At 48.3% G+C, this 22,097-nt stretch overlaps 1 protein-coding gene across 1 annotated transcript; it reads left to right on the top strand.

Annotated features, from left to right (window-relative positions):
- The first annotated feature begins 227 nt into the window (after positions 1 to 227).
- UTP6 (UTP6 small subunit processome component) lies at positions 228 to 15,567 on the top strand. Its single transcript, XM_029080011.2, has 19 exons — positions 228 to 350; positions 3,458 to 3,542; positions 3,901 to 3,942; positions 4,116 to 4,208; positions 4,880 to 4,927; positions 5,441 to 5,504; positions 6,167 to 6,285; positions 7,548 to 7,625; positions 8,162 to 8,243; positions 8,711 to 8,792; positions 9,174 to 9,355; positions 9,777 to 9,856; positions 10,017 to 10,094; positions 10,600 to 10,779; positions 12,012 to 12,092; positions 12,293 to 12,402; positions 12,786 to 12,852; positions 13,488 to 13,560; positions 14,991 to 15,567. The coding sequence occupies exons 1-19, from the start codon at positions 259 to 261 to the stop codon at positions 15,146 to 15,148; spliced, it is 1,794 nt and encodes a 597-aa protein (XP_028935844.1). The 5' UTR covers positions 228 to 258; the 3' UTR covers positions 15,149 to 15,567.
- The last annotated feature ends 6,530 nt before the right edge of the window (positions 15,568 to 22,097 follow it).

Here is a 22,097-nt window from a genome sequence, read left to right as displayed (position 1 = left end):
GGGAGGGCTTCGTGGAGGAGGTGGGCTTCCAGGAGGGCGGGCCGGTCCTTGCCGGCGGCCGCCCGCTAGGCCGGGAGGGGCCACCAGGGGGCGCGGGCGGCGGCGGCGTGCGTCGCCCGACGTCAGCGTGCGTCGCCCGACGTCGGCGTGCGTGGGTGCGGGCGGGGCGGAGGGACCGGAAGTGGCTCCGCCGGCCCCCTCCCCCTCCCCCTCCCCCCCCCCCCCACGTGGCCGCGCTGAGCCGGTCCCGCCGCCCCCATGGCCGAGCTCGTCGAGCAGCGCATCGAGGACCGGCTGCCCGAGTTCGAGCAGCTGGAGCGGGTCGGCCTCTTCACCCGCAAAGAGATCAAGTGAGACCCCGGGGGCGGAACGGGGAGGACATCCCCGCTTGGACGCTCAGTCCTTCCTAGCGGAGCGCTCAGTACAGTGCTCTGCACGTAGGGAGGAGGGGGTCGAGGAGGACGGGGATGTAAGTGCTGGGGAGGAGGGGGAGGATCCCTCTAGACCGGGAGCAGGGAACCTGTCCGGCCAGTCTTTTCTAGTGTGCTCTCCCAAGCGCTTAGTACAGTGCTCTGCACGTAGGGAGGAGGAGGAGAGGAGGACGGGGATTTAAGTGTTGGGGAGGATCCCTCTAGACTGAGCAGGGAAAGTGTCCACCCAGTCTTTTCTAGTGTGCTCTCCCAAGCGCTTAGTACAGTGCTCTGCACGTAGGGAGGAGGGTTAGAGGAGGAAGGAGATTTAAGTGCTGGGGAGGAGGGGGAGGATCCCTCTAGACCGGGAGCAGGGAACCTGTCCGGCCAGTCTTTTCTAGTGTGCTCTCCCAAGCGCTTAGTACAGTGCTCTGCACGTAGGGAGGACGAGTAGAGGAGGACGGGGATTTAAGTGCTGGGGAGGATCCCTCTAGACTGAGCAGGGAAAGTGTCAACCCAGTCTTTTCTAGTGTGCTCTCCCAAGCGCTTAGTACAGTGCTCTTTACGTAGTTGGGGAGGAGGGGCGGAGGAGGAGGGGGATCCCTCTAGACTGTGAGGGGGCAACGTGTCCGCTCTGTCATTTGTATTGTACTCTCCCAAGCGCTTAGTACAGTGCTCTGCACTTAGGAGGGGTAGAGGAGGAGGGGGAGGATCCCTCTAGACTTTGAGCAGGGAACTTGCCTGCTCAGTCATTTGTATTGTACTCTCCCAAGCGCTTAGTACAGTGCTCAGCACATAGGGAGGAGGGGTAGAGGAGAACAGGGATTTAAGTGCTGGGGAGGAGGGAGAGGATTCAAGGGCTGGGGAGGACAGGGATTCCTCTTGACTCTGAGCAGGGAACGTGTCTACACCGTCTTTTCTATTGTACGCTCCCAAGCGCTTACTACAGTGTTCTGCACATGGTTGGGGAGGAGGAGGGATCTGGGGTAGGGGTCGAAGGGGACCCAGGAGGGGAGGAGGAGGGGGATCCTTCAAGACTGTGAGCGGCGAAACTGTCTGCTCAGTCCTTTCTATCGTACTGTCCTAAGCGCTTACTACAGTGCTCTGCACATAGTTGGGAAGTGGGGTAGGGGAGGAGGGGGATCCCTCTAGACTGTGAACAGGGAACGTGTATTTGTATTGTACTGCTCTGCATGTGGCAAGTGCTCAGTAAATAATAACGATGGTATTGGTTAAGCGCTTACTAAGTGGCAAGCACTGTTCTAAGCGCTGACCATCGACTGATTGATCTGGGGGCTGGGCCTAGGGTTTGTGTTGGACTTAAAATTTAGGAAGAGCCCTATGTTTTTGTCATGGGCTTCTCAATGCATATGGATGGAACTGTTGTTCGCAAATAATAATGTTGGTATTTGTTAAGCGCTTACTATGTGCAGAGCACTGTTCTAAGCGCTGGGGTAGATACAAGGTCATCAGGTTGTCCCACGTGAGGCTCACAGTCTTCATTCCCATTTTGCAGATGAGGTGACTGAGGCCCAGAGAAGTTAATTCACTTGCCCACAGCCACACAGCTGACAAGTGGCAGAGCAGGGATTCGAACCCATGACCTCTGACTCCCCAGCCTGGGCTCTCCAATGAGCCACACTGCCACAAATCACTTTTCAATAATAATAATAATGGTATTGGTTAATCGCTTACTATGTTCCAAGCGCTGTTCTAAGCACAGGGGTAGATACAAGGTCATCAGGTTGTCCCACTTGGGGCTCCCAGTCTTCATCCCCATTTTACAGATGAGGGCACTGAGGCACACAGAACTTAAGTGACTGGCCCAAAGTCACACAGCTGACAAGTGGCGGAGCTGGGATTAGAACCCAAGTCGTCTGACTCCCAAGCCCGGGCTCTTTCCACTAAGCCAAATTGCATCTATTGAGCACTTAGTGTGTGCAGAACACTGTATTAAGCGCATGGGAGAGTACAGTGTAACAGTTAGTGTGCAGACGGGTCCCCTGCATGCACAGCATCATAAGGGTGGGACCATTGCCTTCGATCTCATTCTGAAGAGTGTGCGATGGTAGACCAATGTCAGAAGCATTCTGCCACCATTCTGGAGGCAGACATTTTGAAGAGCTCTCCGCCTGATCAAGTTTAGGGGGAAGGAAATCCCATTTTTAAATTTATCTGTGGAGAAGGACCAAAACGTGAAACGAGGAAAAACCCTGGAAAGTTTAATTAGGGGGAAATCAGCGCTCCACGTGCATGCAACCTGGAGTGATCATCGACCGGGCTGACAGAAGTGCTGAGTACCATAGCAAAAGAAGGAGTTGTGGTTTTGCAGAATCTCGCGTTAAGGAAAGCATATGCTCAAGACCTCGATGATTTCTACGCCGTCCTCGCAGAAGTAAAATGGGGATGAAAACTGTGAGCCCCACGTGGGACAACCTGATCACCTTGTGTCCCCCAGCGCTTCCCCCTCTCCCTTCCCCTCAGCACTGTGCTCATTTGTATATATTTTTATTACTCTATTTTCTTAATGAGGCGTACATCCCTTTGATTCCATTTATCGTGATTAAGTTGTCTTGTTTTTTGTCCGTCTGTCTCCCCGGATTAGACTGTAAGACCGTCAGTGGGCAGGGATTGTCTCTATCTGTTGCCGAATTGTCCATTCCAAGCGCTCAGTACAGTGCTCTGCACATAGTAAGCGCTCAATAAATACTATTGAACGAACTAATGAACGTAAGCTGTTCCGTCTGGCCCGGCGGCCCAGTATCCAGGCTCACGTTCTCAGGATACCACTTCGTAATTCCCTAACAACCTTCTGTGTTAGCCAAAAGGTGGACTGAAACCCTCCACACGGCAGTACTGAGTGTATGTATTTTTGGACTGCAAAACCATACTGTGGGGGCTCTGCTGGAAAGTATTCTCAAAGACCAAAGGCACTTCGACTTTTGATGCTTGCAATTTTTACAATGTTAAGCCACAGAGTATTCAGGTAAAAGTACTCCCATCTCCCACCGTTTCTCATCTTTTTTGAAACTCTTATGTTTCGGCAGGGCTGTAATTAAGAAGGTTTCGGCTCTAGAATACAAAATTCAAAGAAGAGCGCTTTTCAAAGATGACTTTATCGGTTATATTCAGGTCAGTGGATTAATTTGATCGCTTTCCTTTTTACAGAAGTTTAAATCCCAGGTTGATGATAACATGTTATCCTGGCAATTAACCCGGTAGCCAATCTGACCATTTAGTGCTGTGTGGCTTTCCCAAGTGGGATCTCTTGCTCTCCAGGGAAAGCTAGGAATTGCGCATTCGTTATAAGATGTCCAGTTTGGCAGTAAACAATTCTGTAGCTTCGGGCGAGGCCTTGGGGCTTGGCTTAAACTCCTGTTGGTAGATTACAACTGTTCAGCTGCATTGTTCATATATTTAGTTTTAAATCCTCTTGTTTTGATCTGTTTATATATCTGAAATGGTATGCTTTGCTCTCCTTCCCTTCTAGTATGAAATTAATTTTCTGGAACTAATCAAGAAGAGAAGAGTGGTAAGTGGATGAGCAATATAGAAAAGATTCTATTTTCAGGGGGATGAAAAAGTGCTCAGAACTGGGCTCAAGCAATGGCTCCCCCCTGCCACCGACATCACCTTGTGACACTAAGAAGTTAGGTGGCTGTTGAACAGATGAGGCCGAATCTTTGCATTGCGTTTCTCTTTCAGCGTACCGGCTATTGGTTTAAAAAGGATGAAATCGAGTATTCCATTATACGCCGGATACAGGGCGTGTTTAAACGCGCCACGGCCAAGTGGCAGGTAAGCGGGTGTCCTTTTCCTGGTACAAGCAGTCTGAGGGCATTGTATTAGATACACTAGCTTTTCTATATCGCGGGTTGTCCCGTTGCGTATTTGGAAAGAACGCTGCGGGGAGTATGTCCCCCTGACCCCCTGCAACTACCTGAATACAACACGGTGTGGGAAGAAACGGTTACGCTGCCGGTCAAAGCTTGCGGACCGGAACACGAGTCTAACCCGGCGTTGATTAGGAATGTTACGGGAGAAGTGGATGACCCTCTGTGCTAACTGCCTGAGTGCAGACAATCTTTTAAACGAATGATACTCATAAAGAGAAGGGTTAACACAGGAGCAGAGCGGGCAACCGGCAGGTCTGCCTGGGTGGTTTACGGGTTGGGTGCCGAGGCATTGCCTAGGCAGAACAGTCCAGGGTGATAGCTCGATTTGGGATGGGTCTGCGACTCGGCCCTGATGTTCAACACCGTGACTACAAGACCTAGCGGAAAACTAGTAGGCGGGGAAACCGTAGGTTCTTGGGATCCAAGCGCTCATTTGAAAAGTCGAGCAAGTTGAAGTGACCCTTTCCTGGTGGACTTGAGTTCCGCTCCGGGGTCTCATAAGCCTAATGGAAAGATCTACCTCTAACTGTGGGATTTATGTCAAAAGCTGCCTATTCTTTGTGTTTCCCATAGGATGACATTCAGCTTTGGCTATCCCATGTGGCTTTTTGCAAGAAGTGGGTGAGTATAGTCAGAAGTCATTTACCCCCTTGTCCCCTTCACCTCTCTCCCCGACAACCCAAAACGCTGGATTAAAAAGCATCTCTGAAGAAGAGGTGAATGACAACTAGTGTGAGACAGAGTCAGAGGTTGGAAAAGAATTCCAGAAATAGCAAAGGCTGCAGTATTGATTTTAATTGGCTTATTTTTAAATTTGGCCTTGTATACTTTTGGGCCCAGTGCAAGCGTACCTTTTTGAAATTGGACCTTGTTTCTTTCACGTAATCATAGTCTGTTCATTATGGTTAGTTTTCGTGGCTTGTGACTGGATTTCGGTTGCTTTGTCTAAGTTGGCGTGAGAGTACTGGTGCCTGCATTCTGGATGTTATGAACAAACTAGAGCCAGATCTTTTCCTCCAGAAGCTCAAAACCCAAAGCCTCCAACAGGCACGATGCGGTCTTGGCAGAGAGATATGCCTGGGAACAAAACATTTCATGTCTCTGAAACAGAGCTTTGTGTCTTGTGTCTCATAGAATATGAAAACCCAGCTCAGCAAACTGTTCTCTTCTCTCTTGGCGATTCATCCGGACAAACCAGGTGCCTCAGAATTTCCTTCAGGCCTCCCTCTTGAATCCCTCTGTCAATCCAGAGGTTCTGTTCAAACCCTGCTCCAAAGCAGATGGTGCTTTGAGATGTGGGCAGAGAGATCGTTGGACTGGCTCCCTAAAGACTTCCCCTTGGGCACGGTTGGACTCGGAGGATCCTTCTTCCAAAGCGTGGGCTGTGACGTGAAAGACAGTGCAAGAAGGCTTTGAATGATTTTTCCCGGCTAGACAGGTCTTAATTCATAATTCAAGTTCTTCTCCATCGTGGGGGTTGCTTGACAAATCCCACCGTAGGGAAAACTTGTGCTGTAGCACCTGCTGTGGCCAGTGTCATGTTTCCTGCGACCTCCCCGCCCCCACATCTCCTGATTCTGCTGTCTTCTAGCCAAATCCTTTCGCGAAAATGCTCACTCTAAGGGAACTGCAGTTGAGAAGGCAGACATCTGCTGCAGCCAGAGATGGAAGTTGGGTGACTTGACCCCCGAGTGCTGTTTCATAAACAGAATTCCTCGGGATAGCCTTAGTTTTCCTATACTATGTGCGCTAAAGAACTGAAGTTGGAAAAAGGGAAGAGTAGTGATCCTTTTTGCCTGCTGCTTGAACAGCTAGCAGTGGAAACAAGTGGTTTTTTTTTTCCTTCTCCTTTTCTTTCAGCTTTGTGGATTATGGCAGCCAAATGGGAAATGGAGGATCGCCTGTCTTCCGAAAGTGCCCGGCACTTGTTTCTCCGTGCTTTGCGTTTTCATCCCGAGTCTCCCAAACTTTACCAAGAAGTGAGTCTGTAGCTGTGTGTGCATGCGCATGTGCGGCTGAGGTGACGAGGATGGGGTTTCTGTCCCTGGATATTAAGATGCCAAGCATGAATTGCAGTTAAACTGAACTCTATTCCGTTGAGTTACACATACTTAGAATTCCCTGCATTAAAGCCTTTCCATGCCTTTTTATGGTCCAGAAAGCAGTCTTTTTTTTTCCCTCTGGTTCATTTGAAAATTAACTGATGAAACATCAGATGGCATTCTGAACCACAAGCCTGGACTTGGTGTTTTTATAAAATGTGCCGTCATTTTGGTGATGAGGAACTGCAAAAGTAGGGGAGAAAATTCAGGTAATGTGACAGGTAACTTGGGATGATTGGGACCTCAGATATGACCTTATGGAGAGTCCATTGTATTTCTAGTGGCCTTCTCTTAACCTGATCAGAAGAGGTATGAGTGAACAGACGACCTTCTCGATGTTAGCCAAGCATTGAGCTTATAAAAGTGTCAAGTTCTGATGCAGATGGCACCGCCAAAACCTGGTGTACCTGGGGTGAATAGCGTTCGAAATTCCTGACAGGGACTATGGCAAGCATCCACATCCGCAAAGGAGGATAAGTCTGATTTTCTACAAAAATGGCCCTTAAGAAGATTAGTAATAGGAATAGTACTTAGTAAGTGCCTACTGTGGGCAGAACCCCACGCTCAGCTCTGGGAAAAGTTTTTCAAAGGTTAGTAGGGCACCTCGGTACACCTTTTCAATAGGTACATATTCTGACACGACTGAGGTATCACATGGTTTTAATTTTGCAGGAGCACTCGGAAACCAACTGATCACAAAAGGTGCAATTTCCTTTTCTTAAATGTTTCTACCATGTGACAAAAGATGAAAGAGATCTTGGCCCAGTAACAAAACCTAAGTCCATAAGGTCATCTTTAGGGAGGTGAATCGTGTTGACCCTGATGTCTTTAAAGAAGACACAAAAGAATGAATGTAAAAAAAGCATTTAAGACTATGCGTATATTTAAATGACTCTCACTGAAGCTGAGTATACAGTCCAGGTGGCTCATAGCTATTTATATTTGATGTTCTTTTGGAGAAAGTACAGCAGATGTTTAACCCATTTTGGTCCCTTAGGTTGTATCCTCAGTTTAATATTGTAGTTCAAGCTTTATTTTTCTTCTGCTAATTTGCTCCGATCAATGTTCCCTTGTTCTTAGTGAGAGAGAACGATGTCTTCCCTGTGTTAATGATCTTGTTCATTTTCTTCCTTCAAAAGTATTTTAGGATGGAGCTCATGCATGCTGAGAGGCAGAGGAAGGAAAAGCAAATGTTTGAACAAGCCGAGATGACTTTGGTAGGTCTCTCCTAATTTTTGTTCCTTGTGAAGAGTCAGCTAAATAAGGCTAATTGAGAGTTAAGTTCCTCGGTGGAACAGACAGTGTGGAGTAGGCCATTTTGAGATGCCAGTTGGGGTTTCATTTGTAACTTCAAGATCTTGAAGTGTTTGGAAAGACAGGCCCGACAGAATCGCAGATTTGTGAAAAGTGCAGATTGGATTGCTTTGAAAAAGGAGGAGACTTTAGATTTGCTGAGGGTGAAAAAAACAAAGAAAGTATGATTAAAAAAAAAAAACTAGAATGAAAGTTTAACCTGACCCCGCAATTTAAGATATCTTCAAAAATCACCCATGTGAGCATGACTTAATCTTATTTCCCATACCTTTGCTGGGGTAATTTGTTAAGACTAATTGTAATGAGTTTGGGCTGGGGAGATGGGGGTTTAAAATGTCCTTTTCCTTGCCGTAGTAGTTTTTCCCTTATACAGTGCCATAGGGAATAAAAGCTACTTGATTCCCCTCTGTGAACAGTTTTGCTTTACACCATTTTTTAGAGGAAGTTCACTTTTCCTGAGGAGCTCCTTAAGGGAAAACTGGCACAAGTCATCTTTCATGAAGCAGTGAAGAAAATTAAAGGTACGTGTTGGAGCAGGAGCACTCTTTTTGCTTGGAAACAGGGAGAAAGTATCCCATGGGAAATGGAGAGTCGCCATTATTCGTAAGAATCACTGGAGCACTTTGATAACCTTATGCTAATTGTCAAAATACACTTGAGCCCAACGAGTCAGAGTGAATCACTTTTAGATGTTCACCTGGAAAAGCATATCTCTTGATGGGGCACTCTTTAAATGAAGGCTCCAGATAAGGAAACTGTTAGTTGCCACTGATTTAGTGTAGTATAAGCTCCTTGTGGGTAGGGAATTTGTCTTGTGCTTCCGCTGTACTTTTCCCAAGTGCACAGTACAGTACATTGCACCCAGTGGGTGTTCAATAAATGCCTTCTCTGCTAACAACTATTACTACTGACTACTTTTCATCTGACACAGAGGTGTTGGTTGGTCCTTGTATGCAGTAAAGTCACTTTCTTGCTTTTAATATTTTAGGAGCTGAATTTCACCTTTCCCTACTTTCGATCGCCAAACTATTTGACTTTACCCAAGAGCTACAAAGAGAAATTTACGAACAGTAAGTATGAGGGGCAGGCAGTTGGCAGAACTGAGGGGAGGCAGGGTGGTCTAGCGGAAAGAGTATGGGCGAGAATTTGGAAGATGTGGGCTGTAGCCCTGGCTTGGCCTGCTGTGACACCTATGTGGTCATCTAACCTCTCTGGCCCTCACTTTCCTAATCTGTAAAATGGGGATAAGGTTCCCTCTCTCCCTCTCTCGTAGACCGTGAGTGTCTTGCAGGACAGGCAGTGCCTTTGATATGATTTATCCTCTTTCTTCTTCGGTGCTTATCACAGTGGTTGCCACATAATAAATAAGTGCTTAATCAGTGGCATTATTATTATTCCTGCCTACATGGGGTTTTCAGCAGAGGCAGCTGACTGTAAGGTGTGTGTTCCAGCTTACAGACTCTGCATGCAGATGACCCACTCACCTGGGACTTTGTGGCCAGGCAAGAGCTAGAGGTGAAGCCCGAGCCATCGGCAGAAGCTGTGCCCAAAAAAGCGAAAGCAGCCGAGGTAGGGCAGAAGGAGGAGCGGTGCTGTGCGGTCTTCGAGGAGGCAGTGAAAACCCTGCCAACAGGTCAGCCTCGCAACTTCTCGTGTAGAAATGTTCCACAACCTCTCGGTTCTAACTCAGACGTGGCCCTTCTCGTGTAAAGTGCTTCTGTAAATTATCTGTGGGTACACTGAGTTTTTTCTCTTTTGATAACCTTTGGGTATTTAGGATGTCTGAGCCAATGTCTCCACCTGCAAAGGCTGTAGACGTTAATAATTTATCTGGTCTAGACCTTGAGCTTGTTGTGGGCAGGGAATGTGACTGTTAGTTGCTGTATTGTACTCTCAGTACAAGCATTCAGTACAATGCTTTGCAACAATAAGGGGTCAATAAATACCACGGTGAATAAATGAATGATCAGAGCTAAGATGCTTCTCTTCAAGCCGACTACTCTGAGGAAACCCTTCTCTGCATTTGGTTTGACATTCTCTTTGGCTCTTTGCAGCGGCCATGTGGAAATATTATGTCAACTTCTGCCTGGAGAGATCGAATAGGAAAACAAATAGCCAAGAGCTGAGGGAGAAGGTAAGATGATCGAAAGTTTCCATAGAAGGCTTCAAGAGGCTTCCCTTCGACCTCCCCCATCCACTGTCAGAGGAGAGAGTGGTCGAGGGTACGGCTTCCTTGATCAGAGCCTTAGGGACCGATGCAGGGTTCATAGAGGACATCGACTTTGTGGTTTCAGAGGTTGGAAAGGACCATGGCGGCGTTCAGAAGGGCCCACGAGGAGAAGCTGTTGCCCGAGTCTTTGTACAAGCAGTGGGTAAGTTGATGTGGAGGGAAACTGAGTCTGGCTGCTGGACTTGAGCAAGTGAGTTTCTCCAGCAGGAGACGATAGGAGTTTCAGCCATTACACTGTGCATGAGGGGTGGGTGTTAGTTTGCGTGTGGGGGAAGAGAGAGAGAGTTAATGTGAGAGAGCAATTAAGAGTGTGAGTTGCCTCTGGCCTTTAGTAGGTGTGGGCTCTGGGTGAGCCATTAACTCTTAGTTAATTCAGAGACTGATGATCTGGTTTTTGGATTATCCAGGGCTCTTGCTTCTTCCCCATCTGCCTTTTGGCCTCTCTGTTGGTTTTTTTAGCCCCTCAATGAGATGATCTGGAGAGAGGGGCGAGAAATTCCACGCCGAGTACTTTAGCCGAGTTCAGGGTTCGGCTAAAATGGCATTTTGATTATAGGGGGATTTTCCCCAACTACACTCGCCTGCTCCCCAAGTCCTATGCCGATAGTTTGGAGGTGGCGCTAGCTGACCCTCCGCTTGCCTCGTAGCTGGAACTGTTGCTGGAGCAGAAGCTCTCGGAGACGGCAGTGGACGTGGCACTGTCCGTGACCGACCTCTACCAAGAATCGGTGGACATGTGGCAGTTGAGACTGCAGGTGCTGATCCAGTTGAAGAGCGGTGACATCACCAAGAATTTTGAGGAAGCGTTTCTCAAACTGCAAACCAAGGTCTGGGAGATGTTTCACCTCCTCATTTTCGCTTTGCTATTGAAAAAACCCCAAGGGGCGAACGTATCTGCTTAGGGTTTACCGTTCCGCCGTTGAGATTTCATGCGTTTCAAGGATTCCCTTCTTTTATAACCTGTTTCCAACTCCTTCCCCAGCAGGTTACCTATTCTAATGTTATTAATAGTAACTGTGGTATTAGTTAAGCTCTTAATATGTGCCAAACACTGGAGTAGATGCTGTGTAATCAGGTCCCACCTGGGGGCTCACATTTGAGGTAGGAGAGAGAGAACAGCTCTTAAATCCCAGTTTTACAGATGAGGGAACTGAGGCCCAGAGCAGTGAAATGACTTCCTAAGGTCGCACAGCAGGTAAGTGATGGACTGAAGATTAGAACCCAGGTCCTTTGATTCCCGGGCCCATGCTCTTTCCTTTAGGTCATGCTGCTGTTCTACTTGTGGGACTGTTCCTGTTCCCTTGTAGAAGAGCCTATTTTGTTGCTGGAGTTTTTACTAACCTAATGTTAGTTATTTTCTTGTAGGTGACCATTTCCCCAATCCTCTCTCTCACTGAATCTGCCAGTCACTCAATGGTTCAGTTTCCTGATCTGTAAAATGGGGTTAAGATACCTGCTTTTCCCACCTCTTAGATGGTGAGTCTGTGTGGGACACTGACTGATTTGAATATCCTGCATCGACCCCAGTGCTCTGGCACTTAGAAAGCACTTAAATGCCAGTTTTGTCATTTTTATGGTATTTAGTGAGTACCTACTGAAAAAAGAATGAGCAGATAGGTTTGCAAGAAGATGCAGCTGGCTTGGAGCATTTCACCTATTTAAGTAATAAAGAAATGCAGCTTATGGCAGAATTAAGTCATCAATTTCAAAAATCAAACTTGACCCAAAGTATCAACCAGAACTTCTCAGGGTTAAGATCAGGGTTTGACAAGCGTAGAACGGGGTTATGTTTGGGTTGATGCTGAGCAGCCCTTGATGTGACTCGATCAATGACTTTTGAATTTTTGGATTTAGATGGTTTATAGGGCTGAGCTCAGTGTTTGCATCCCATATCAGTTAGGTTGCTAGGTAAGGGATGAAAAGAGCATTTGGCATTGTGAAGGAGAATGGGTGGACCAGCGTGCCCAGCCCGTGCCAGAGATCCCACTCTCTGGACAGTCTCCTCTTGCCGTTGAGTTCTCTCTTGGCCTAGGTGACCTTGCTTGATTTTGGCTTGCAGGACTGCTTGCCAATATGGATCTTGCGGGTGGAGTGGAGTGAGGGTGCAAACAGCAAGGAAGACACAGAAGCTCTCTTCAAGGTATTGCCCCCCCCCCCCGTTTTTTTTGTCTTTTACTGGGGTCACTGAGCTCTGGGGTGCAGGGAGGATATGTTTTGGGGGGTCCCAGAAAACTGTTATTCCTGCTGAGCAATGGTCTGAATCCTGAGCCATAAGAGTCATTGAATTAGAATTGAGCAAGCTTCCCTATTGCAGGCAGTTTCTTATTTCTCTTTCTTCAGAAAGCTGTCCTTAGTCCTGCATCTGCCATCTCAGTGACAATGAAGGAGAAATACCTTGATTGGGCCTACCGGATTGGGGGATACAAAAAAGCCAAGAAAGTTTTCATCAGGTAACCAAAAAAAAGAAAAAAAAAGCACAAGAAGTTAACTTTAACACCAAGCCCTGGAATCCATTTTTCTGAGAAGAGTCCAAGAAATTCCAAGCCTCATTATGTGTTGTGCCCTGGGCGGATGCTCTGATTTTGCTTCCGCTTGCAGACCATTCCCTCTGGAGCTGAAGGGTTCTCCATAATATATTGATTGGGTCCTTAGTATAGCGGTGGGTGATTGGTACAGTGTTTTGCCCACTGTATGCGCTCAATAAATATAATTTGAATGAATTAGGTAATGGCTGCTGAGGCCTGACGAGTCAGGGTTTATTAAATAGAACAGATTTAAATTTCTGGGTGGGAGTTGCAAGCGATTAAAATGAGTCTTCTCTGCTCCTCTCTAGTCTGCATGAGAACCGCCCGCTTTCGATCAACTTCTTCAAGAAGATGATGCAGTTTGAAAAGGAACAAGTGAGTGTGCTAGGTGTCTCTTTACCTGCTTTCTCTTCTGATCTGCAAGAAGTGATTTTCTGGCTCTGACCTCTGCCCTTGAGCACGTGTGCTCTCTCTCTGCTAAAACCTCACGGTAACTCACTGTAGGGCTACACCCTGCCTGAACTGTCTTGTTTGGTGGCACTGGGTTCCAGACCAACTTAATGTGTAAACGGCAAATGACAAACCGGTTGGAGGGTTGCTGGAATTTTTTGAGAGGTGGTGGGTGAAGCAGGATAGGATGTTGGGAGGCCGTAAGGAAGAACTGAATTATTTCAGTTCAGAAGAGCAAATCATTCTAAATAAAAGGAGGTACAAGTTATCAAAAAAAACAAACAAAAACCTTTTCTCTCCAGAATGATCAAGAAGTGACAACTCTGTAGAGTTAAAGTGAAATGGCAGAGTTGGGTGCAGTATTGGTAACTTGGCTGGTGCTAGTGGGAGTTTGGGTTGTGACAGAAAACTGGGACATTGATAACGTGGGATAATTTGAGGCTTCTTTTCTGTAGGGCTCTGAAAAAGGGCCAGTTGTTAGTAATGTCTCCAAGTCTTCCCCCTAATTTTGGATTGCTCAGATCCTGCCCTAAAACAATCTTGCCTTCTTCTCTTGCTAGGAAGTCTGTAAAATGGTGAACTTGAGAGAATATTATGAGCGGGCCTTGAGGGAGTTTGGTTCTTTGGAATCCGGTAGGTAACATTTTCTTCGGGGGTGTCTAATCTGGGTTGATGCACCCTTATTCACAGAATGCTGTCCTTGGGTTGGGATTCTCTAACATAGTGCCTCTTTTTCTTTCATGCCTGTTGGTAGGACTGAGGGTGAAGGCTCCAACTTAGAACCACAACAAGGGAGAAGGGAGCGGTCTATTTTGAGGCCATGAGCAGGCCTTGATTTGGGGCTGAAAGCCATCTGATGGCACAGAGCCCGGCAGTTGTATTTTGAAGTCTGGAAAAGCCCAGCCTGGCAAAAAACAGCCTCAGGCCATGCAGCATCCCAATCAAAAAATGGGAGTGTTGCTATGAACAGATCCACCTGGCCAATTGCCATCAAGAAAGCAGTTACTCTTTGCCAGCTGAGACTTGTTAAGGATAATGAGAAAGGAGGCATGAGTGCAAACAGGGCCAGGTGCTGCTTTTAAACCACAAACACAACACAAGTGACACGTTTGTGTGTTGGCATGTTGTGATGGGGATTAGGGGTCACTCACTGGACTTCTCAGCCTCTTACACAGCCACCAGTGGCATCACCTTTGAGTGTGAAATAGCCCAGAACACAGACTTGTCAGATTGGTGTCCATTCTGAAATTAGTCTGGGACCCCAAAAGCATAGGCCAAGTGAATCGTGTCCACACCTTAGCCAGATGAATTATTTCAGAAGAGTTTACTAGCCCACACTGATCTCCCCCCCACCTCCTTTGCCCTCCCTATGAAGATATTAGCAAAATGAATAATGCAGACATTCTTGTCCCCCATAAAATTGAGTTAGGGGAGTGTCTGCATTAGCTTCCTGTGAGGGCATTGGAGCTCACTGAGGCTCAATAAACCCAAGTGCACACTTTGAGACCAAACTTTTGAGTCTTTGAAACAAGCATACAAATCTCTTGCCCGACTTCTACCCTCTTCACCATTCTGATTGTCCTCGCCCTAATTCCTTTAAATGGGACATTCCCTGCTACGAGGAATGAAGTTGTCCTAAGTGTCCCAGTGTTCCGTATTGCCGCGCCAGGGAGACCTCGGGCCCCTAAAACCTGTTTCATTTTCATTAAAAGTGTGTCATGCTGAATTGCTGGTCTTTGTGTAAAAGCCAGATGTTTGTTTGTATTGATGAAATTGTAAAAGCAGCGTAGCATAGTGGAAAAGGCCTGGGAGTCGGAGGACCTTGGTTCTTATCCCAGCTCTGCCACTTGTCTGTTCTGTGACTTTGGGCAGGTCACTTAACTTCCCAGAGCCTCAGTTTCCCTCATCTGCAAGATGCAGGGGGCGGTCAATACCTGTTCTTCCTCGTGTTTAGACCGTGAGCTCCACGTGAGACCTGCTTATCACATATTGACCCCAATGCTTACTACAGTGCTTCACAAAAAAAGTGTTCATTTTGTTTTTGTTTTTTGTTTTTTTTGAAGATCTCTGGCTCGACTACATTAAAGAAGAGTTGAATCACCCGCAGGGCAAAATAGAGAACTGTGGTCAGATCCACTGGAGAGCTATGAAGATGCTGCAGGGGGTGCTGGTGGAGGAGTTTGTGGCCAAGTACAGTTTGCTGCAGATTGGTCACTTGTGAGAGGGTGAAGTGAGAACCAGCCAACTGGAGCATTATTTATGTGAACGTGATGAGCACAACTACAGTGTGCGTTAATCTAGAGGCAAGGTTTGCTGGCTTCGTTTATTCTCAAATAGACATTTAAAAAACAAATACCACATGGTCCTATTCCTAATTGGTAGGTCCGCTCCCTCCTGGGGCAGAGAGCTATACGGGAAAGGGTCGTGCTTCCATATGGAGGAAAGATAAACCTCTTCAGGACTCGAGCATGTTCCCAAGCCATAGCCTCAAAAATCGGTCTTCAGAAAAGGCCCAGGAAATGTGTGTAATAAAGGTCTGAAAGCATGTGAATAAAAATTCCAAACCCCAGAGAAGGATCATATTAAACTCCAAAATTGGCTAGTGACTCTCCAAATTGAATAGTGAATTAGCACCCTGACTTAAGAAACAGTATTATATGTGAATAAAGTGAGGTTGGTTTTTTGGCGGGGGGCATTGTAAAGATTCACCGGGAGCGGATTCATCCTAGTATAGTTGACTCTTAATTATTCAAGGGTTGACTATATAACCTTACTAGCCCCGTGTCAGTGCAGGGGAAAGAGTGCGGCTCTGGAAATCAAATTATAGAGGCAGCGTGGCTCAGTGGAAAGAGCACGGACGTGGGAGTTAGAGGCAATGGGTTCTAATTCCGCCTCTGCCATTTATCGGTTCTGTGACTTTGGGCAGGTCACTCAACTTCTCTGTGCCTCAGTTACCTCATCTGGAAAATGGGGATGAAGACTGTGAGCCCCACGTGGGACAACCCCATTGCCTTGTATCTACCCAGCGCTTAGAACAGTGCTTGGCATATAGTATGCTTAAATATCAAAATTATTATTATTATCTGGGTTCTAGTCTTGGTTCTGTCTGCCGGGGTTGTGCCTTCAGTGGGCGAGATTTCAAATCGAAAAGCGCCCGTGGCTTTCTGTGGGGTGGACGGGGATCCTGAAAAATAGTTGGCCAACGTGAAAAATAGTTGGCCAACGTGAAAAATTATTCGGCCAAAGTGGTTGGCCAAGGTGGCTCCCTGGAACACGGGGGTGGAGTGCCGGGTTGGGGGGGAAGCTGTCCATGTGGCCTCCCGGGGCCCCACCCCCATTTAGATCAAGCCACCACATAGAAATGCCCTGGAAACAAGGGGGAACATCAGGAGGCCTCCATTCTAGCCCCCGAGGAACCAGACACGGTCTAGAGCGCCTTAGAGCATAGGCTGCCCTGCAGGTGGGTCCCTCTCCTATCACATGGCTCTACATGGGACCCCGATAATCCCAGTGGAGCCTCTCAAGGTGATAGGACGGAGCCTTCAAATTTGTGAGCATCCAGGTAGAGCGAGAGATCTGGGTCCTGGGGCCCCCACACACACATCGGGCCAATATGGTACACGTTCTCACATCCAAATACACAGACTCCCTATTGGCCGCTCCCTCTCTGCCTCCGCTGGCAACCCGCCTCCTTGCTCTAGACTAGAGGTGCCATTAGAAGCAGTTCTAAAACATTATTATTATAAAGGAAGAGTGGTGGTGTCATCGCTTTGCTCACAGGTCACTTAGTAGAAGGCCATGGTCATCATCCCGTCCAGATGCGCAACTGTTCCTTCTGACACCAGGTTCTATCCCAACAGCCCTAACTTGCCCGATTCCTCAACAACATTCCATGGAAATCGCATAGTGAAGACAATGTTATGGCATAAGGACTGTGGGTGTGTAAGAAAAGTGAAGATCCAAAGCATTTCAACCCGCTAAAGTTTACAAGATTGCCTTGAGGGGGTGGGAGGAAGGGGGCAGAGAACCACTGATCTAGAATTTGGAGCTTTAAAAATTGGCCCACAACCTTAAATTTGCTCCCCATTGTGCTAGAATATTACCAAGTGCATGAGGAACTTGGCTCCTGTGATTTCTAATTTCAGAACCTCAAACTTCACCAATTTATCTTCTGTTATACGTAATGCATTTTATTTTTAAAGCAATGAAATAAATGTAAATGTGATAAAATAAACAGTTCATACTTCAGCGTGTCTTCAGAATTCTGTACCTTTTTTTCCAAGGAGGGAATGGATTTTCCACCTCAAACTTTCTTGCCAGTTTTCTTATTTAAAATGAGAATATTCCCCAAGATCACTGATTCCAGTTAAAACAACAAATATTTGCAGGACCACTTAGCACATTTGCCAGAGGGAAAACAAAATCCATCCTCTCCCACCAACAGTCCTAAACTTACCCCACTTTTACCAGCAGTCATTATTGACTTACTCAAATCAGTGAAGAACAGAGTTTGAACAAGCAGAGTTAAAATGTTCACAAAGATTTGAAATTTTCCTTGCATAAATTAAAATTTCTGCTACACCTGTGTTATTTTGTATAGCTGCCTCACAGTCATTAGTGGGGCCTCTGCAGTTGGAGGATAATTAAAAGGGAAGGGAGGGATGATGGAAAAAGCACGGTCTGACATTTTTCTGCTGTGTGACCTTGGGTAAGTCACCTAACTTCTCTGTGCCCCAATTACCTCATCTGTAAAACGGGGATTAAGACTGTGAGACATGGACTGTGTCCAACCGGGGTAACTTGCATCTACCCCAGCACTTAGTACAGTACCTTGACACATAGTAAGCGCTAAGTACAATAAAAACCAAAACCAAACTGATGAGTTGCACTGTATCGGAGAAGCGGCGCGGCTTAGGGGAAAGGGCCCGGGTTTGGGAGTCAGAGGAGTTAATCCTAACTCCGCTCCTTGTCTACTGTGTGATTTTGGACAAGCCACTTCACTTTGCTTTGCCTCAATTCCCTCATCTGTAAAATGGGGATGAAGACTGAGCTCCACGGGGTACAACCTGATTACCTTGTATCTACCCCAGCGCTTAGAATAGTGCTTGGCACATAGTAAGCGCTTAACAGATATCATTATTATCATCATTAGCAGTAGTAGTAGCAGCCTGTTGTTGGGCAGGGATTGTCTCTATCTGTTGCCGAATTGTACATTCCAAGCGCTTAGTACAGTGCTCTGCACCTAGTAAGCGCTTAATAAACACGACTGAATGAATGAATGAATTGTGGCAAAAGCCCGGGTTTGGGAGTCAGAGGTCGTGGGTTCTAATCCCAGCTCCACCACTTGTCAGCTCTGGGTAAGTCACTTATCATTCATTCATTCATTCATTCAATAGTATTTATTGAGCGCTTACTATGTGCAGAGCACTGTACTAAGCACTTGGAATGTACAAATCGGTAACAGATAGAGACAGTCCCTGCCCTTTGACGGGTTTACAGTCTAATCGGGGAAGACTGACAAAAACAATCCCTTCTTTGGGCCTCAGTTCCCTCACCTGTAAAATGGGGAAGAAGAGTGTGAGCCCCACGTGATTCGACTGTAAGCCCGTCAAACGGCAGGGACTGTCTCTATCTGTTGCCGACTTGTTCATTTCAAGCGCTTAGTACAGTGCTCTGCACATAGTAAGCGCTCAATAAATACTATTGAATTGAATGAACAATCTGCTAACTCTGTATCTATCCCAGTGCTTAGAACAGTGCTCGGGACACAGTAACCTCATCTGTATAATAGGGATTAAGACTGTGAGCCTCATGTGGGACAACCTGATTACCGTGTATCTCCCCCAGCGCTTAGAACAGTGCTCTGCACATAGTAAGCGTTTAACAAATACCAATATTATTATTATTAGTCAGCGCTTAGCAAATATCATTATTATTACTATTTATCCCTTCACCGGCCCGCTTCCAGTCTCTACTCACCCGGTTTGGGGTTTTCTCCGGCCGCTTGTCGGGTTGTATGGGTGAATGTGTGGGGGGGGGTAGGGTGACCTTGGGCGGGGTGTCTCCCCCAGCCCCAAAGCCGTTGTTCTCCCTGGTAAACGCCGCTCCTTGGCGGCCCCGCCCCCTGCCCATTCGGACCGTCCATCGGACCTTAGGCCCCGACCCCGCTCATCCTAGAGAAGCAGCGCGGCTCAGTGGAAAGAGCCCGGGCTTGGGAGTCGGAGGTCCTGGGTTCGAATCCCGACTCCGCCACTTTCATTCAATAGTATTTATTGAGCGCTTACTATGTGCAGAGCACTGTACTAAGCGCTTGGGATGAACAAGTCGGCAACGGATAGAGACGGTCCCTGCCGTTTGACGGGCTTACTTAGCTGTATGACTTTGGGCAAGTCACTTCGTTTCCCTGGGCCTCGGTTCCCTCATCTGTAAAATGGGGGTGAAGACTGTGAGCCTCACGTAGGACCACCTGATGACCCTGTATCTCCCCCAGTACTTAGAACAGTGCTCGGCACATAGTAAGCGCTTAACAAATACCAACATTATGTGGGCAAGTCACTTAACTTCTCTGTGCCTCAGTTACCTCATCTGTAAAATGGGGATTAGGACTGTGAGCCTCACGTGGGACCACCTGATGACCCTGTCTCTCCCCCAGCGCTTAGAACAGTGCTCTGCACGGAGTAAGCGCTTAACAAATACCAACATTACGTGGGCAAGTCACTTAACTTCTCTGTGCTTCAGTTACCTCACCTGTAAAATGGGGATGAAGACTGTGGGACAACCTGATTACCCTGTACCTACCCCTGCGCACAGAACAGTGCTCTGCACATAGTAAGCGCTTAACAAATACCAACATTATTGCACTTAGCCCCCACCCAGGCCCTGACCCTACACTTAGGCCCCGCCCGTTGGTCCTAAATTCCGTCTCCAGCCCCTCAGGCCCCGCCCCTACATCTAGGTCCCACCAATCAGACCCCGCCCATTGATCCTAAATAATAATGTTGGTATTTGTTAAGCGCTTACTATGTGCCGAGCACTGTTCTAAGCGCTGGGGGAGATACAAGGTGATCAGGATGTCTCACCTGAGGCTCACTGTTAATCCCCATTTTACAGATGAGGGAACTGAGGCACCGAGAAGTGAAGTGACTCGCCCACAGTCACACAGCTGACAAAGGGGCAGAGCTGGGATTCGAACTCACGACCTCTGACTCCCAAGCCCGGGCTCTTTCCACTGAGCCACGCTGCTTCTCTATTCATTCATTCATTCATTCATTCATTCATTCAATAGTATTTATTGAGCGCTTACTATGTGCAGAGCACTGTACTAAGCGCTTGGGATGAACAAGTCGGCAACAGATAGAGACCGTTCCTGCCGTTTGACGGGCTTACGGTCTAATCGGGGGAGACGGACAGACGAGAACGATGGCAATAAACAGCGTCAAGGGGAAGAACATCTCGTAAAAACAATGGCGACTAAATAGAATCGAGGCGATGTACAATTCATTAACAAAATAAATAGGGTAACGAAAATATATACAGTTGAGCGGACGAGTACAGTGCTGTGGGGATGGGAAGGGAGAGGGGGAGGAGCAGAGGGAAAAGGGGAAAATGAGGCTTTAGCTGCGGAGAGGTAAAGGGGGGATGGCAGAGGGAGTAGAGGGGGAAGAGGAGCTCAGTCTGGGAACGCCTCTTGGAGGAGGTGAGTTTTAAGTAGGGTTTTGAAGAGGGAAAGAGAATCAGTTTGGCGGAGGTGAGGAGGGAGGGCGTTCCAGGACCGCGGGAGGACGTGACCCGGGGGTCGACGGCGGGATAGGCGAGACCGAGGGATGGTGAGGAGGTGGGCGGCAGAGGAGCGGAGCGTGCGAGGTGGGTGGTAGAAAGAGAGAAGGGTGGAGAGGTAGGAAGGGGCAAGGTGATGAAGAGCCTTGAAGCCTAGAGTGAGGAGTTTTTGTTTGGAGCGGAGATTGATAGGCAACCACTGGAGTTGTTTAAGAAGGGGAGTGACATGCCCAGATCGTTTCTGCAGGAAGATGAGCCGGGCAGCGGAGTGAAGAATAGACCGGAGCGGGGCGAGAGAGGAGGAAGGGAGGTCAGAGAGAAGGCTGACACAGTAGTCTAGCCGGGATATAACGAGAGCCCGTAACAGTAAGGTAGCCGTTTGGGTGGAGAGGAAAGGGCGGATCTTGGCGATATTGTAGAGGTGAAACCGGCAGGTCTTGGTAACGGATAGGATGTGTGGGGTGAACGAGAGGGACGAGTCAAGGATGACACCGAGATTGCGGGCCTGCGGGATGGGAAGGATGGTCCCTCTATCCCTCCCCTAAATCATCAGGCCCCGCCCATTGGTCCTAAACTCCGTCTCCAGGCCCTCAGGCCCCGCCCCTACACCTAGGCTCCACCAATCACGTCCCGCCCATTGAGGCTAAGCTCCGCCCTTATGCCTTTATGCCCCGCCCATTGGTCATCAACTCCGTCTTTAGCCCCCTCAGGCCCCGCCCCTACACCTAGGCTCCACCAATCACATCCCGCCCATTGAGGCTAAGCCCCGCCCTTATGCCCTTAAGCCCCGCCCATTGGTTATCAACTCCGTCTTTAGCCCCCTCAGGCCCCGCCCCTACACCTAGGCTCCACCAATCACGTCCCGCCCATTGAGGCTAAGCCCCGCCCTTATGCCCCGCCCATTGGTCCTCAACTCCGTCTTTAGCCCCCTCAGGCCCCGCCCCTACACCTAGGCTCCACCAATCACGTCCCGCCCATTGAGGCTGAGCTCCGCCCTTATGCCCTGAGGCCCCGCCCATTGGTCCTCAACTCCGTCTCTAGCCCCTCAGGCCCCGCCCTTACACCTAGGCTCCACCAATCACGTCCCGCCCATTGAGGCTAAACCCCGCCCCTAGCCCTCAGGCCCCGCCCATTGGTTCTAAACCCCGCCCCTAAGACCTCAGCCCCCGCCCCTACATCTAGACCCCGCCAATCAGGCCTCGCCCCTTCGTTCCTAAGCTCCACCCTCGGCCCCCCTCCCCTCATCCAATCAGGCCTCGCCCCCTGGCCCTAAGCCCCGCCCTTTGCCCCCCTGCCCCGCCAATCAGGCCCCGCCCCCGACGCCACGTGGCGGGCGCCGGTCTCCCGCGGGCGGTTGGTTGAACGTTGCCGGCGGCTGATTGGGCGGCGGGCGT

This window comes from Ornithorhynchus anatinus, chromosome 15 (genome assembly GCF_004115215.2).
Source record: "Ornithorhynchus anatinus isolate Pmale09 chromosome 15, mOrnAna1.pri.v4, whole genome shotgun sequence".
Lineage (NCBI taxonomy): Eukaryota > Metazoa > Chordata > Mammalia > Monotremata > Ornithorhynchidae > Ornithorhynchus > Ornithorhynchus anatinus.
This window is presented reverse-complemented; position numbering and strand designations above follow the sequence as displayed.